The 15,994-nt window shown below is 34.8% G+C and overlaps 1 protein-coding gene across 1 annotated transcript; it reads left to right on the forward strand.

Annotated features, from left to right (window-relative positions):
• Positions 1 to 1,337: 1,337 nt before the first annotated feature.
• Positions 1,338 to 15,994, forward strand: LOC128983453 (PC4 and SFRS1-interacting protein-like). Its single transcript, XM_054402750.1, has 2 exons — positions 1,338 to 3,068; positions 14,837 to 15,994. Exon 1 carries the CDS (start codon positions 1,605 to 1,607, stop codon positions 3,045 to 3,047), a length of 1,443 nt encoding a protein of 480 aa, XP_054258725.1. The 5' UTR covers positions 1,338 to 1,604; the 3' UTR covers positions 3,048 to 3,068; positions 14,837 to 15,994.

Below are 15,994 nucleotides of genomic sequence, written 5' to 3' on the forward strand. Positions count from 1 at the left end.
TGCCCTAATCCGTGAGTGCTAAACACCACCAAAAACGAACCACAAACAAAATCAAGTTTAGGATTTTACAATGAGATGAGAACTTGTGTTAGTTAATCTATTGGATTTCACTCATAAACACATTGGTCTGTTCCAAACGAGGCAGTATAGACTCGGTGCAAATCGTAGTGTGGTCGCGGAACGATTTAATTGAAATTGAACCGTATAATTAACACAGACTAAGCCACGGCTGCCTTTAACTCCTAGCTGCGGCCTGCTAGAATTGGCAACGTTGCAAGTGGTGTTGTCTAGTCTAGCGCTAGACGTCCCATAAGATAACATGGCAGTCAGGTGACACCAGCTCATTAATTCGCGTATTATGCGTTTAAATTTATGAACGTATTTATTAAAAGATAGAAAATAAAATACATAGAAGTGAAAACCAAAACAATGTTTAAATTGAAAATCTATTTTTGTACATTAAATTGGAGGCAATATTTTTATAGCCCACTAAACAAGCTTTTGTATTCTAAAAAATACACAAATTACCATTAGCCGCATCCAAACAAAACAGCTGTTATAACTCTACTTGCGATGTTGCCACTTCGAAGGCCCCCGACTTTAGTTAAAGGTGGCCTTGCTAAAGCACTATGACATGACACCATGGCTACCTTTAACTCCAGGCCGTGGCCTTCGAAGTGGCAACGTCGCAAGTGGTGTTGTAACAGCTGTTTTGTTTGGAAGCAGCTAATGGTATTTGTGTATTTAAAAAGATTGGTTACTGGACTATTACAATATTGACTCCACTTAAAAATGTACAGATATAGATTTTTAATTCATATTGAATCGGTTTTCAACTCTGTATGTTTTATTTTCAATATTTTAATAAATTTATGTTCGTAAATTTAAATTTAAATCAGTGAAGTGCGAATTAATGAGCTGATGTCACCTGTCTGCCATGTTATCTTATGGGACGTCTGTCACTAAACAACACCACTTGCAAAGTTGCCAATTCTACCAGGCCGCGGCCTGTAGTTAAAGGTGGCCGTGCATGTCACCATTTGTATACAGTATATGGTATTACAGTACCATAGATAAAACCATAGATAAAACATACTAGTCTAAACATAACTATACATAAAACATACTCGTATTACCATATTACCATAGACTAACCAACGTATGTTTTATCTATGATATTACCCTAACTTTTATGAGTACAATAAGTAGTATTTTAGTGGTGTTTGCTTTTCCGTTTGTCTGTAAGTATAATCTCGCGCCGTTTCAGTTCAGATCAGATCGCGTAGACTAGGACTAGGACTAGACTCTAGCTCTAGCTAGCAGCTTCCGAGCATTCAGCTTCAGCTTCAGCAATCGGCATTCAGCAATGGCGTTGAGTTGAGTTGAGTGTGGTGGGTGATTTACGACATTTACGTACAGTGAACGAACAGTAGTAGTCAAAGTAGTCTAAGTCTAGTACGTGTTTTTGTAGCAGTGTAATAGTAGTAATAGTGTTGTCTTCATTAAAACCATCGTGCAGTTTTGGCGGCAGTGTTAACGTCGTGTCTTCTACATTAAAACACGTAATTTTATCTCATAAGTGATTAATATTAAAGTAACGGACAATGGCAGCACCGAAGTTTAAACCGGGGGATAAGATTTTTGCTAAGGTAAGAGGCTATCCACCTTGGCCTGCTCGGGTTGAAGGGGTCGCCGATGAAACGCCGAACAAGATGAAGTATCATATTTATTTCTACGGTACTGGAGAAACCGCTGTATGTAAACAAGAAGAGTTGTTCCCTTATGTTGAAAACAGAGCCAAATTCGGAAAACCTATGAAGAAAAAGGGATTCAATGAAGCTATAATGCAGATGGACTCAGAGTTGGGCTTAAGTCCAAGGCCTCAAGCTCCAGATACTCCAATAGAAGGAGACAGTGAAACCGAAGGAAGTCTAATAATTGATGAAACACCAGGTAAAAAGACTAAATCAGCATCCAATACCCCAGTTACAAGTAAACAAAAGGTGCTTGAAAAGAAAAAAATTGACACAAATGACACAGAATCACCAGCTGTGAAGAAACCTCGCAAAAAGTCAACCTTATCTGAACAAGATACTCCAACGTCTTCATTAAATATTACACCGTTAGAAACATCTCGATCAGGAAGAAAGATAAAACACAAAAAGATTTCTGAAGGAGCCGATGAACAAGATATAGATGGAGAGTTTGACACTCCCAAAGGGAAACAGCAAAGCAAACAATCCAAGGGTAGAGAATCTTTAATAAACAAAGATGGATTGGAGGTTGATGGGGAGTTGTTGAAAGATGGAACATTAAGAGCCTTTACTCCGAAGGGCGAGGAAGTAAGATTGAAACTCAATTTGAATAAGCCTTCTGTTTTCAAGACTGAAAAAGCCAAGCTGGAATGGGAAGCAAAAGTTCTACAAGATGGTAAAACTTTAAAAGCTCAGATTGAATCAGGTGAAATATTACCTGCAGATGTCCAAAAAGAGATTAAAGAAAAGTATCAGGACAAACTAATGCAAGTAGAGTACAAAATGGCACTTGATGATAAGAAAGAAAAATTGGACTTTTTGCGAACCGAGGCACAGCTCCTTGATATTGATGTGAGGATTAAGAGTAGCTTGAGTCTTAAGCAAGCTGATGCTGAGTCTTGTATTTCCCATTTAGATGAGCTACTAAGTGTTAAGATACATCCACTAATGGTTAAGAAACACCCAGAGTTGATAGACACAATTAAAAAACTTCGCAAGTATGTTGGGAATACAAGTTGTTGGAACTTTTCTGATGAGGAAACCGAAGTATTTGCTTCCAAAGCAGCATTGATCAGATCTAAAGCTGAAAATGTTTATAATAAAATCAAAGCATTGTTTATGGTTCCTCCAGGAAGATCTTTCTTAGATGTATTTGCTGAAGAATTGAAAGAGTTCCATGATACAACCAAAGAAATGAAAATTGACGATGTTTTTTCACTGACAATTGATCCTAGGCCTACAGGAAAACAAAATGAAGACAATGAAAAGATCACTGAAGGTTCTGCTGCTTAGATTTCTCCTTCCTCTCACTGAGTAAGTTGCAATCATAATAAAAATTTCAGGACTTAGCCTAACCCTTCCCGGGCTAGGCCTATAGGCTGATATATCCGCCATTAGCACTTTGTGCATGGCAGACGGTCAGCGGATATATCCGCCTATCTATTTTGGCTTTATGGAAGGTAGGCAGATATATCTGCCGATTATTATTACGACACCTAAGGGTAGGCCTACTTATTGTCATAGTTGATTAAGTTATATAACTTATTTAACCCTAGCAGTGGCCAATGTTAGAAGTGGGGAATGGCCAACCCATTTTGGCGATTTTGCAGACCTTTTATGAAAATTTGTAAAAATTCAACCGTACAAGTAAACCTAGCCAACCTCATATTCATTTTGTTCGGAAAGAACAGGAGAATCTAGAAATAGTAATATCATAATGATTTAGACAGTGTATTTTATCGGTAAAGTGAAAAAAATAAAAAAATTCGAATTTTTTTTTTAATTTCAAAAGCGGCCTCGGTATTTTTTTCCCTACGGATTTTTTATGGGAAATTCATTATATAGCCTACATTTTGTAGACAATCTAATTCCCTACATAGTAATATATAACATGTTAGGAAAATTTTTTTTAAAGTTTTTGGGGCGAAATATAATGACAAACGGAGAACCAAAAAAATTGAAAACCGTACAGTGTTAGTTTATGTTGTAAAAAGTTCTATAATATATGAGTATACTAATAATGATATATACATGTTTGTAAAGCTAATGAAGTAAGGAATCAAAAAAAGTTATAAAGTTTATGGTAAAAATAATTTTTTACACTATAAACATACGTATATTAAATAATGTTTTTATATTTTAGCGATTTCTCCAGAAAAAAAATCACAGTATTTAGTAGGTATACAACTTTTGTACCAAATTTTTTTACTTCAAACCAACATAATAATCTTGTACCGTAGTGATTCAATTAGGGGCCTACCTACATAAAAATGTATAACATGTTAGAAATATTTTTTTTTTGTAGGTAGGGTACGTAATAGGGACATAATAATACAATAACCGCAAAACCGCAAATAAGTGTAAACTATAGCCTAAGTTACAGTGTTTGTGTTGTGAAACATTATGTAGGCTGATGATATGTAGCCTACATATTTGTAAAGCAAATGAAGTAAGGATTCCAAAAAAGTTATAAGTATGATGGTAAAAAATTATTTTCACCTATGATTATGTATCAATTTGAGAACGTTTTGAATTTTTTGCGCATTTCGAGAAAATGGAGTGTACAGTATTTAGTAGCCTATATATTTTTTTTACCAAATTTTTTACACCCAAACCACAAAACAAACAAATTTTTTTTGTGTGTAATATATGGTTTTTTATATTGGTTTATGTAAACCAATATAAACATGTTGTAGTGTATTCATTTACCTTTATAAAAATGTATAACACCTTGGGTAAATCATTATATAGCATATATAGCACCTCTGAATGTCAGAATCGTCATTTTTGGACATGATGCTAACAAAATACGGTTTAGTATTTAGTATATAGGCTATAACTTTTTTACAAAATGTTTTATGGTACCCCCAAACCATTATAAACATGTTGTAGTGTATTCATTTACCTTTATAAAAATGTATAACACCTTGGGTATATCATTATATAGCATATATAGCATGGCGAACTAAGGTCCATCTCGTACAACAATCTCTGAATGTCAGAATCGTCATTTTAGGACATGATGCTAACAACCTTTTATGAACACTATTTCACACAATTCAGTAATATTTATGCATGAAGATTACTGTTATACACACACACAAACTTCACTAACACTAACACTACAAACTAATAACGTATTTGGTAATAAATCGCGGATAACACGAGAACGAACAATATTTCCGGCAACAACACAAACAAACAATGGCAAATACAAGACAGCTGACAGACTGTAGCAGTAATGACTCTCTTCCGTCGTCTACATGCGAGCATACAGAAATAACCCTGAGTGCAGGGCTGCCATTCTCTGAATCTAAATTTCTTCCTCTTCAAAATGACATACTATAAGACTAGTAATAATAAATTACACTGTACCGGTATGTAATTCGTATTTTCCACATCGTCACCTGACGACCATCTGCCATTTCTTAAAAATTTCGAAAACAACTGTTTTCATAAAATCGTACCGGTTGTGCAATCAATATTTCATTCTAAATATTACTACCACAATGAAGATAAAATCAATGGCTATCCAGTGGTACTACTCGCAACATCCCACGACGAAAATTACACAAGCAGGGTAATGCCAAACAAGACGTGTTTTGCCAGTTCCCAAGTGTCGGCTGCAAAAGTCGTGCCGCGTCAAAAATTCATTTGATTTCTAATCGTCGTGACATTGTTATATACCTGCTACAGGGTTTGTTTATGTAATAAAATGAAAGTTCAGAATGTGATCTTTCGAATGGTATATATATTTATTCTCATCTGAGTTGATTGTAAGTGTTTTTTTTACCGCTAAAAAATTTTCGGCCCAGATCGTCACAAGACGACTTGGCCATTCTAAGCATCAACGTCAGATCGTCACCAGACGTCGATCGGCCACTGCTAGGGTTAACAACATTAATCTTAGTAAAACATCTTTTTTGTTAAATTAGGCTATAGCCTATCTTCAACTGATGTAGGTTACAAGGAATGTTTTTCTAGAAAAATAAAGGAAATAAAAAAGAAAATTGTAATAAGGCCTGTAATATTTCGCAATTGCTCGAATTCAAGCAACAGGTTGGGAGAGTGGGGCACATTTGAACATTGGGCACATTTGAACGGTTTAAATTTGCCGTAATTTTTATACTCGCAGGCCATTGGACCAGCTGTAAAATGTAGCCCTCCAATAGGACAACAGGTTGCATTCATCTCCCTCCATTTCTGATCAGTTCTTAGTTTGTTGTTGGGAAAAGAAGTTTTAGAGCGCCACAAGAAAACTATTTTAGCAGAAGGGATTTGTAAATTTTTCATAGAAAAACTACACTACGGATAAGTTTGGTCCATTTACGTTATGGCTTATACATATTTAGATACAATTATGCACTTCACATTGATAAATTACAATTAAAAAAAAACAATTTAACTTTTTGCAAAATGGTGCCTAGTGGGGTAGATTTGAAGAGAGTCTGAGGGGTACATTTGAACACCATGTTTTCCTCTGGTAAGCATGTTGTTCAAATGTACCCCAACTGATTATATTTGTTTCCTATACAAGACAGTAATGAATAATAATAATTTAAAAAAACTATAGCTTCCTCAACCAACAATCAGGGCCGGTTTAACCCATACACTAACTACGCATCCGCATATGGCGCCACGAAAAAGTGGCACCATCGGGACACAATTTTTTTTTTTTTTTGAGTCAAAATTGGAAACAACTTTACTGACAAGTGAACAACTTGATTTTGTTTTTTTCACTCATAGTTCAAGTATCCAAAGAACCACACCAAAGGCATTTAGGCCTATTCTGTTTGTACCAACCAACAGCACTTGAAAAATGTGTATAATTGTACAGCACTTCAACTCAAGGACTCTATTGTTTTGCAGTTTCGATTTGTAGTGAGCTGACGCTCGGCAGCGTACAGCCACGGCCGCCTTTAACTCCAGGCCGGGGCCTTCGAAGTGGCAACGTCACAAGTAGGGTTGTAACCACGATTACTAGAAAAATACCGGTATGGATCATAAACATAAACAAATGACGATTTTGGCCCGAAAATAAACATTACCGGTATTTAACATTGCTTAAATGGAACTGCCAAATCATATGTTCAATGCTATTAGTATAGGATTGGGGCCAACAACGTCATTTTGTTTATGTTTATGATCCATACAGTCAACCGGGGCTACTTTGACTCGCGGGGCTACAATGATAAAACTTTTGTTTTTATCTAAAATATTTTTTTAAATTTTAGTTTTAGTAGTAACCATGGTAACTTATATATTAAAATCACCCTTATAACATAGGTAATCTTATTTTCACACTCACTCAAAAATATATATATATTCTTTGTTATCATAAAAAATATTTAAACATGAATAGATTTTTTTGCGAAAAAAAAAAAACGTCCCCGAACTTTCGTATGCACAACCTACCCACTTTTATCAATTTTTTTAAGGCATATTTTAATGAATAATCTATCTATCTGGGATGATAAAAATACGTATTAATGTAAATTGTTAAGGGATTAAAATAAAGGGTTGGGGTTGGGGGTTGGGGGGGAGATTGTTTAAAGGGATATAAATTGCTAAGGGGGAAAAAAAATTTGTTTAAAAAAATTGTCCAAGGTTTTTACTTCCAGGGGCTACTTTGACACTCTTCATTTTATTGGTTTATGTTTACTAACATGGGTAGTGGTGAAGTATATAAAAAAGGCACGTCAACTTCACTTTGTTGGCCAGATAATAAGTATTGATTATCATAATAAGGTTTGTGAGGTCCGATTTATTAGAAAAGTAACCGACACAGTAACAAGTTTTTAAGTGGCCGGATTAGGCCTACGTTGGTGAAGATCATGTTCCATATGATGACATCATAAACATTTTAAGTGAGCCTTCCCTGAACAGAAGAGGACATGTTGTGTTCAAACACAAGTTCCAGGGACTAAACATCCAATAAAATCCCGAGCATCGTTCAGCAGACCAGACGTCTGAAAGGGAGTTGCGATCCTTGCTTCTGGAGCACTATTTCACGGCTATGACAAAATACAATACAAGACGTACTTACATACTATTACTAATTTTTTTCTTAAATTCTTGTCTTTTTTAAACGAAAAACTGGTTTTGTTGGCACATTAATCCTTTGTTTTAGGTTGGATATATGATTTTTTTTTTAAACCTCTGTAAAGTTCGGAAATCTCGGAACGGCATTTTAAAATACCTGTCGTAGATCAAAAACTATAAAAAGTAGAACAACCAGTGTCATACCAAAATAATCATAATAAACCTCAGCTTTCAATAGAAGTATCAAAGTAACCCCTTTAACCAGTGGTTACATTGTGACAAGGCATTAAAGTTCATTATACAAGTAGCCCCATAGCGGGGCTACTTTGATAGCCGCAATTTTTTTAAAGTTTTTGCCAAAGTATTTAATATAGATTTTTTTCAAATGTAGCACTCAAAAGAACTAGGCTAACTGAAATGCACAATTTGGAATTTTTCTCATGGTCCTATCTCTTAAAACAAAAAAGTTACAGCCAAAAATAAAAAAGTTTTACAAAGTAGCCCCGTTTGACGGTACCGGTATTTTTCTAGTAATCGTGGTTGTAACAGCTGTTTTGTTTGGAAGCAGCTAATGGTAGCCTATTTGTCTATTTCTTACAAAAGCTTGGTTTGTGGACTACCTATGAAAATATTATCTCCGCTTAAAATGTAGGCTACAGATATAGATTTTCAATTCATATTGTTTTGGTTTTCAATTCTGTATGTTTTACTTTCAATATTTTAATAAATTTATGTTCATAAATTTAAATAAAATAAAGTGCTTGCGAATTAATGAGCTGATGTCACCTGTCTGCCATGTTATCTTATGGGATGTCTGACACTAAACAACCCACTTGCGACGTTGCCAATTCTACAAGGCCGCGGCCTGGAGTTAAAGCCGGCCGTGGTACAGCGCGGCGCCTGGGGGTTTCATTTCATGACTCATGCTCGAGATAAGCGCCCAAAGCACTAATTTATAATTAGTGCAGTAAATAAGAAGAAAGTAGGGTATTGTTGTTAGTGTAAATATTGAGACATTGGAGCTTCTCGAATAATAAAAAACATAAGTTAATCCACAATAAAAATGTACCTAAGACCAAAGGCTATTAAATCTTTAGGCCTACATCATGAAAAAAATTGAGGCTTTTGTGTAACAACTAGGCCTACAGTGTCAACACTGAACAACAAGTTTTAGGTTCTAGGTTAAATCCTAAAAAAGAATGTTAACACAAAACAACGTATGTTAAGTTGTAGTAGGCCTATCAATAATCAAAGGCACGTACTAGTCGTAGTATCTTTTAAGTTTTGCCAACTTATTTTCAAACGTAGCCTACAAGTATTATGTGCCTTATTAAAGCACACTGTTTTGCTTTGTTTGGTTGGAATACTGGAGTGCGGCAAAAGTAAGTAAACACAGCAATTAGCTACTTTGCGTGCTATAATCAGTGCAAGGAAGGTAACTGCTTTGTCAGGTAACTGTAGGAAATATTTTTTCTACAGTTACCTGAGAGAGACTGCTGGATAGAAACACAGCCACCTCTAATACAAGGCCGCGGCGAGCGAAAAGTGGCAACGTCGCATCCGTGTCTTGGTGCGCGGTCGACTTACCATTACAGTGAATGGAGGAGTCGCGTACCGACGTACATAATCGCGTTTCTAATACCCTTAATAATTAGTAATACCATTGAACTTGTTACTACAGCATGCCAGATAGATGTGATATGGCTGTATGCAAGAAAAATTACGAAAGCTCAATTAAAAATGAATAATACATACAGTGTTCTAAGATTCTATGTGATCCGCCGGGTAAGCAACAATAGCTTCCTGCTATTCATCGGTCAAGTTAGACATCTTAAAACAATTCTCGTTTTTGTGTGAAACATTTTCACGAATATGAACTTAGATTTGTAAAAAAATATGTAAGAATAAGACAATGATTCATGTAAATATAGACACGAGAAGCGAGTTTTAGGTGGTAATGCCGTAATATTTCCTTATTTATTTGTCTATCTTATTGATAAAAGCTGTTGTTAAGTGATTAAAATAACTTAAATAACTAGCACTTCAAAGAAATAAACCTGTGTTTCTGTTAAGTTAAATTAGGCTTACTAGTAAAAAAATATGTACTTACACCATCTAACAATAAAACCATCATAGTCTCCGACAGTCTGAATGTTGATGTGATAAAAAAAATCTATTAATATTGTGGAAAGCCATATGGAGGCCTAGCTTCTGAAATCGTTTACAAAATGGCAAACGTTTTGCTTATTAATTATTCAAAGAAAATAAATTATTTAGTCAGTAAGCCTTCAAAATGAAAACTTAAAATTTTGTTGTCGCTAACTTATGGTTTCCTCAGGTAGGTAGACTAAAACATAATATTTCTATTTAAAATTTAAAATTATTTTATTTGAACAAATTGTTAGATATTAGTCTCTACAAATCCCAAAGTCTCTACAAATATTGAAGTGGCAATAAGTTATTCCTACTGTATTACCATTCTTGGTATAGTAGCGAGGTGGCTGTGATAGCTATAGTTTGTAAAATTTAAGCCCAGTCTGTCTAGTAGTTTTTACTATGTTGAATAACACACATATATACAGACACCATGAGATTGTTATACAATAGTATAGATTATCAAATTAACAAAGGAAATTTGTAAAGTCCATCTATTTCCACATTCATCGTACTTACAATACGATAAATGCAACCAAAAACATTATGTTTGTATATTTTTAGTTGAAGACATATTGTGGTACCTATGTTGCAATTCATTTTTCACTAAATAAACAACCTAGATTCTAATTTGTCTTTTTTTACCACATTCAAACTAAAATGTGTAATTTAAATACTTTCATTCATTGATACAGAGCAGCAATACTCTCATTGATGTTATAGCCTAGCACGAGTGCCGGACTCAGGCGGCAGGTGAGTGCGGCGTTGCCAGTTCGAACGTTGCGGCCTTGTATTAGAGGTGGCTGTGGTAGAACTGAGGCCCCGCTAGAAAAACAGGCCATGGGGCAGGATCCATGTCATCACACTTGTGGTTCACATTGTAAATTCACTGCCATATCCCATGTTTTAGGTAAATAAGCTGGCTGTTATTGTCAGCTGGCAACTTTAGTTCAACTATCCACAACTGTGAGGTAGTGTTGCGCTGCAGCATGGCCTGTTTTTCTAGTGGGGCATTGGTAGAACACAATTAAACTTATGGACTTTCATCATTAACACAAAATGAATGAATTATGACAGCCTAGCTGTTTTGAACCAAACGGTAAAAAAAAGAGCTGTGATACACAATGAGAACTGTCAAAGTAGGATTGCTTACATAACTGTTGTGTTTATATGTATTTGATTTTATAAATAACGAGCTGCTACCCGTGCTTTGCAACGGGAAGAAAACGCAGAGAGAATTGTTCTTTAGATCTGCTCTATAAAATAGTTTCTCATCTTATTACACATCACTTATGATTACATATATATTATTCATTTCAGAATAAAAACGCAGTTTTACCTCTTACTGAAGTAAAATTTTGTCTTTATACAGTAGAACCCCTAATATGCGACCTTGGCATAACCGACTCGTCAGGATATCCAACCTAGTGTCCGTCCATCTACTTCCTGTCACGGGAGATGAGATAAGTCCGTTCGGTTAACTGAAAGCCTGATCACGGATGTTACCACGGCTCGTGGGCACGTACAGTATTACCGATGTCGCGGAGACTGCAAAACATGCTCATGGGTGTTGCAGCTGTCGCAGGTCACGTTCCCAGCGTCGCCGACATTGCAATACATGCTCACTACAGGTGTTACTGCGGTCGCAAGAGACGGTTACCGGTCTCGCCGTGACTGCAATACATGCTCACGGGTGTTACCGCGGTCGTGGGAGACAATAACCGATGTCACGGAGACTGCAAGTTATGCTCCTACTGACATCCGACCATGGCCCGGTCCCGTCTTAGTCGGATGATATGTGGGGTTCTACTGTATTTAGATAAGGGGTTTAAACTTTCTAGACAGACATTACAGTCAAGTCTATAACATGGTAATGTGACTTGTGTTTACAAATAATGTAACTCTATGATTTAATTTTAAAAAATAAGCCGATTTATAAGTGTTAACTACTTTCTTTCAAAACCCTACTTTTACTTATAGCCTATTTTTGATGTCGATTAATAGATCCATAAGAATATAACAACTGTACCGTAGTGTAGCAATTACTTGATATTGATGCTTCATGAAAAATATATTTTACCTTATTAATTCTTCAACTTTAGTCAAACCTCTTTAGCTTTCTATATAAATTACAAAGAAAACTGTGAGTAATATTCTACAAAACTTGTACTACCTTTCTTTAACCAAACACACATACTTCCTCAATGTAAAATAAAGCATCACAAACATATTTTTTGTTTTCCGCTCGAAAATATACAGTACAAACGCCAGTTAATTGTCTTGACCAGCTGTTTCATTAAATAAATTCAAGCCAAAACTAGAGCTCGCCCTGTGGTCGAAAACTCGACCAAAAGTTTGTATTGTGCAAACTTCTCTATTTTCACCCCACACTGTAAATAAAACATGTTATAGGAATTTCTTCAATTTGTTTTGATTTTCTGTTTATATTTTATTTAATTTGTTTGGATTCTCTGTTTGTTTTATTTTGTCCCCAGCATGGCAACCCATAAGGCTTATGTTAATTTTCTTTTAATTTCAAATTTATTTTTTGTGCTCATTTGAGATTCTATTTTAATTTATAAAGGGATTATGCACATCTATTAGAAAATATCTTTCATTTCGTACCAACCGTGTGTAAATTGGTCCAGTAGTCTAGTTTGGTCAGGCTAGCTATCATAAGTTTTGCTAATGTTTTTTAGCAGGCTATATAAGACAAGCTGAGTACTTACCCGTCTGTTAAAAATATCAAAGACAAGACTTTAAGGTAAACGATCCATTACAGAAACACATGTTGTATTTAATTTTGAAAGAAAATCATGCCGTGCTACATTGAATCGAATCGCATTGACTCAAAATCAAAATTCTTTGAATCGCATCAATGCATCAAATTGAAAAAAAAAATGCTGCATCGCACACCCCGATTTTTAAGTGCGATCTGTATTTTAACAAAGGGAACAATGACATCAATATTTACAATATATTAATAAAGAATAAAACATATGTTGTAGGTATCAAATAATTACTCAGAAAGACCATGGCAGACAATAAATTATAACAGCTACTCCCCTCCAAGAGAACTAAGCATTAGAAAATTTGATTTCTTTTTTTTGTAGCATCAGTCATTTTTGGTAGAGGTTTGCGAAGGCTAAATTAGGTACTCCCTAGTTAATGAGTGATTTTCACTTTGAGCTTACGTTTTCTACTTCGTTGTTTGATTTCTTTGACCAGTTTCGAAATATGACTTTTCCCATCTAGTAGAATTATCGTGTTTGGGATCCAGGAGGGCTCGCCGTTTGTCTGCCTCCATATTGGTTCGCATATTCATTGGAACAAGACCAATTTTGCATTTGAGCTCAATGATCTCTTGCTCATGCCGCCACCTGAGTTTCTCAATCTCTAGTTGTTGGGAATGTCTCAATGCCTCCACAGCTTCTGAGTTTGAGTCTGAAGAGGGCTGGGTAACTCCAAGCGGGGGAACTAACGCTGGTGTACTGATCACACTGGATAGCCGAGGAGGGTCGGGTAGTGACTTGCGGGCCGTGGGCCTCAGTGGGAACTGGAAGCATTCATATTATGTAGTTTTTCATCGTGAAATGTTGTCAAATTAAAATTTCCAACTATTCGACCATCAAATTTGGCACACTTTCCATGCATAGTCCAACCTTGATAACTCCATGACAGGATAGGAGAATTGGTAGGTCCTTCTATCACTTTTCTTGTTAAAATAAGAGGTGCATTTTCTTGTCCGATCAAGATAGAGGGTTTGGAATGTGCCGAAGGAAGGGGCTGGTCAATTGAGTTTAGGTGAAACCGAGTCTGTATAACTTTTACTGTGTCAAAGTTTTGAAGTGGTAAATCTAGTGGTGACTGTGTCCGAACGTTATCAAGGGTGAATACTTCATCCTCGTAAAGTCCTTTTATTTTTAGGCTAACTTTACAAGAGGTAGATTCAAAGTGACATGTTGAGTTTGACCAACAGGTAGTAAGGGGCTCTATATCTCCCTCGACTCCTAACTTGTCAGCTGTGGTAAAGTCAATTAGTGATATTGTTGAACCTTCATCTAAAAGTGCACAGGTATCAATTTGGCCCTCTAATTTCTTTTGACTTTCCATTTCTTTTAGTTCTAATTCTCTTTCGAGTCTGTTCATTTCTTCTATTTTTTCTAATTCTCAATTATTAGCAATCTACTGCGATGACTTGCTTTTGAAGATTTACTAGTACCATGAGAACATGATGTCTTTTTGTCTTCTTGGTTTTCATTATTTTGTGTCGGGTCTAAATTCCTTTCAGTATTTAAATCATTAATTAGGGGAGTATACCTGTCAGGTAATTTCTTGACTCTAGAAGATTTCCTAGCAGACATTTTATACAGGTTTCGGCACCAATATTAAAAATATCAAATACAAGACTTTAAGACAATTAATAAACTTGATCTGTATTTTAACAAAGGGAACAATGACATCAATATTTACAATATATTAATAAATAATAAAACATATGTTGTAGGTATCAATTAATTATTCAGAAAGACCATGGCTGGCAATAAAATATAACACACGTCCTTTCTACGGGGTTGGCATATAAGAATAAAATGCTTATTGCAGTTATAATTGGCTTTGCGTTTGCAATGGGAAAGGACATGGTTTAAGAAAATTTGGTTCTTTTAATTTATGGTATGCTATAGTTTAGCACATCTACCATAGCCATAATGTTCTACCACTGCACCTAAACAATAGAAAAAAAGTAAGTTCTCATTGTGTATCATAACTTTTTGTTGCCGCTTGGTTAAAATTAGCTGTGTACACCTCTACTTCATAAGTATGTTGGCTAAGTATTTTTCTGGTCTCAAAGATTCAACACTCAGATGACCAATGTCGTGTTACAGATGTCCATATGAGGAGAGCTGAGGAGATGAAGTATTTTCTTGAAGCATTCATTACAACAACGGTTTTTCATGTGTGATACATTGTCTCTGCCATATTTTTTTGACATTGACTAGACTGAGATTCAAAGTATAACATTTAGGGATTCTTGTTAAAATCTCTTGAATTATTTGTAAAATTTAAAATGACTTTGGTAGGCCTATATTAGGATTAATTTCATTGCGTTGGTATATTTTGACAGACATTGCAATAATTCGAACGTGTACTCCATTTCATTAATCGTAATATTTTATTACCAAACTATATAACTTACAGTATTTGTTATATTTTTAATTTTGTCTTGATTTTCTCCTATTTAATGTAAGCTTTTTTATTGTTTTGACATAACTGAAGGATTATATACTTATTTATGCTATATTGTCATTGTATTGGACATTTTTATAAGGACAAGTTTCATTTTTGGTATTTATTTAAGTAAAAAAAAACAAGTGATGAAAAATATAAATTTACAGTAATTGTCATTGTCATGCCTAGCCCAGTTTGTGCAATTCTTTTTCTTGCAAAATAAGTATTAGCCCATGTTGTTGACTGTGTTTCAATTTTTTCCTGACTTGGTAATCACCACATTTTCTCTTTAGTATTAGTGTGTCTATGTTCTTTTTATAATAACAATAAGATAACAAACAATAGCGTTTGTAGTAAATAGGCCACTCAGTGTTACTTGAAAAATTATAATCTTAAAAACTACAATCCAATAGCTTTAAAAGAATTTACAATCCATGTATGAATGTCATCAGACTAATTTCGGTTAGTTCTTAATGAAATTATTTTAGTATTAATATGATTATGATTAGTAAAACCTAACATGTAATTGTTTTTGCTATCGCAAGAGGCCTGTATTGCAACTCTTTATAATGAGATGAGTTTTAAACTTTTTTTTCCATTTCGGTATTGAGATACCTTTTTATTTACCTACCCAAACTCATACTTTATACTTGTACGGTACTAAATTATACATTAGTTCTCAAGATATTATTCAAAATATTTTTACTGTTATCTAACTATTATGTAATTATATAAACATTTTGTATTGTACATATACAGTTGACTTTGAAATAAAAAAACCATTTTATTATTAAAGTACAGATTTTTATTCATAA

Source organism: Macrosteles quadrilineatus, unplaced genomic scaffold (assembly GCF_028750875.1).
Source record: "Macrosteles quadrilineatus isolate MER2022 unplaced genomic scaffold, UCM_ALF_1.0 Scaffold_1__1_contigs__length_201487025, whole genome shotgun sequence".
Taxonomy (NCBI): domain Eukaryota; kingdom Metazoa; phylum Arthropoda; class Insecta; order Hemiptera; family Cicadellidae; genus Macrosteles; species Macrosteles quadrilineatus.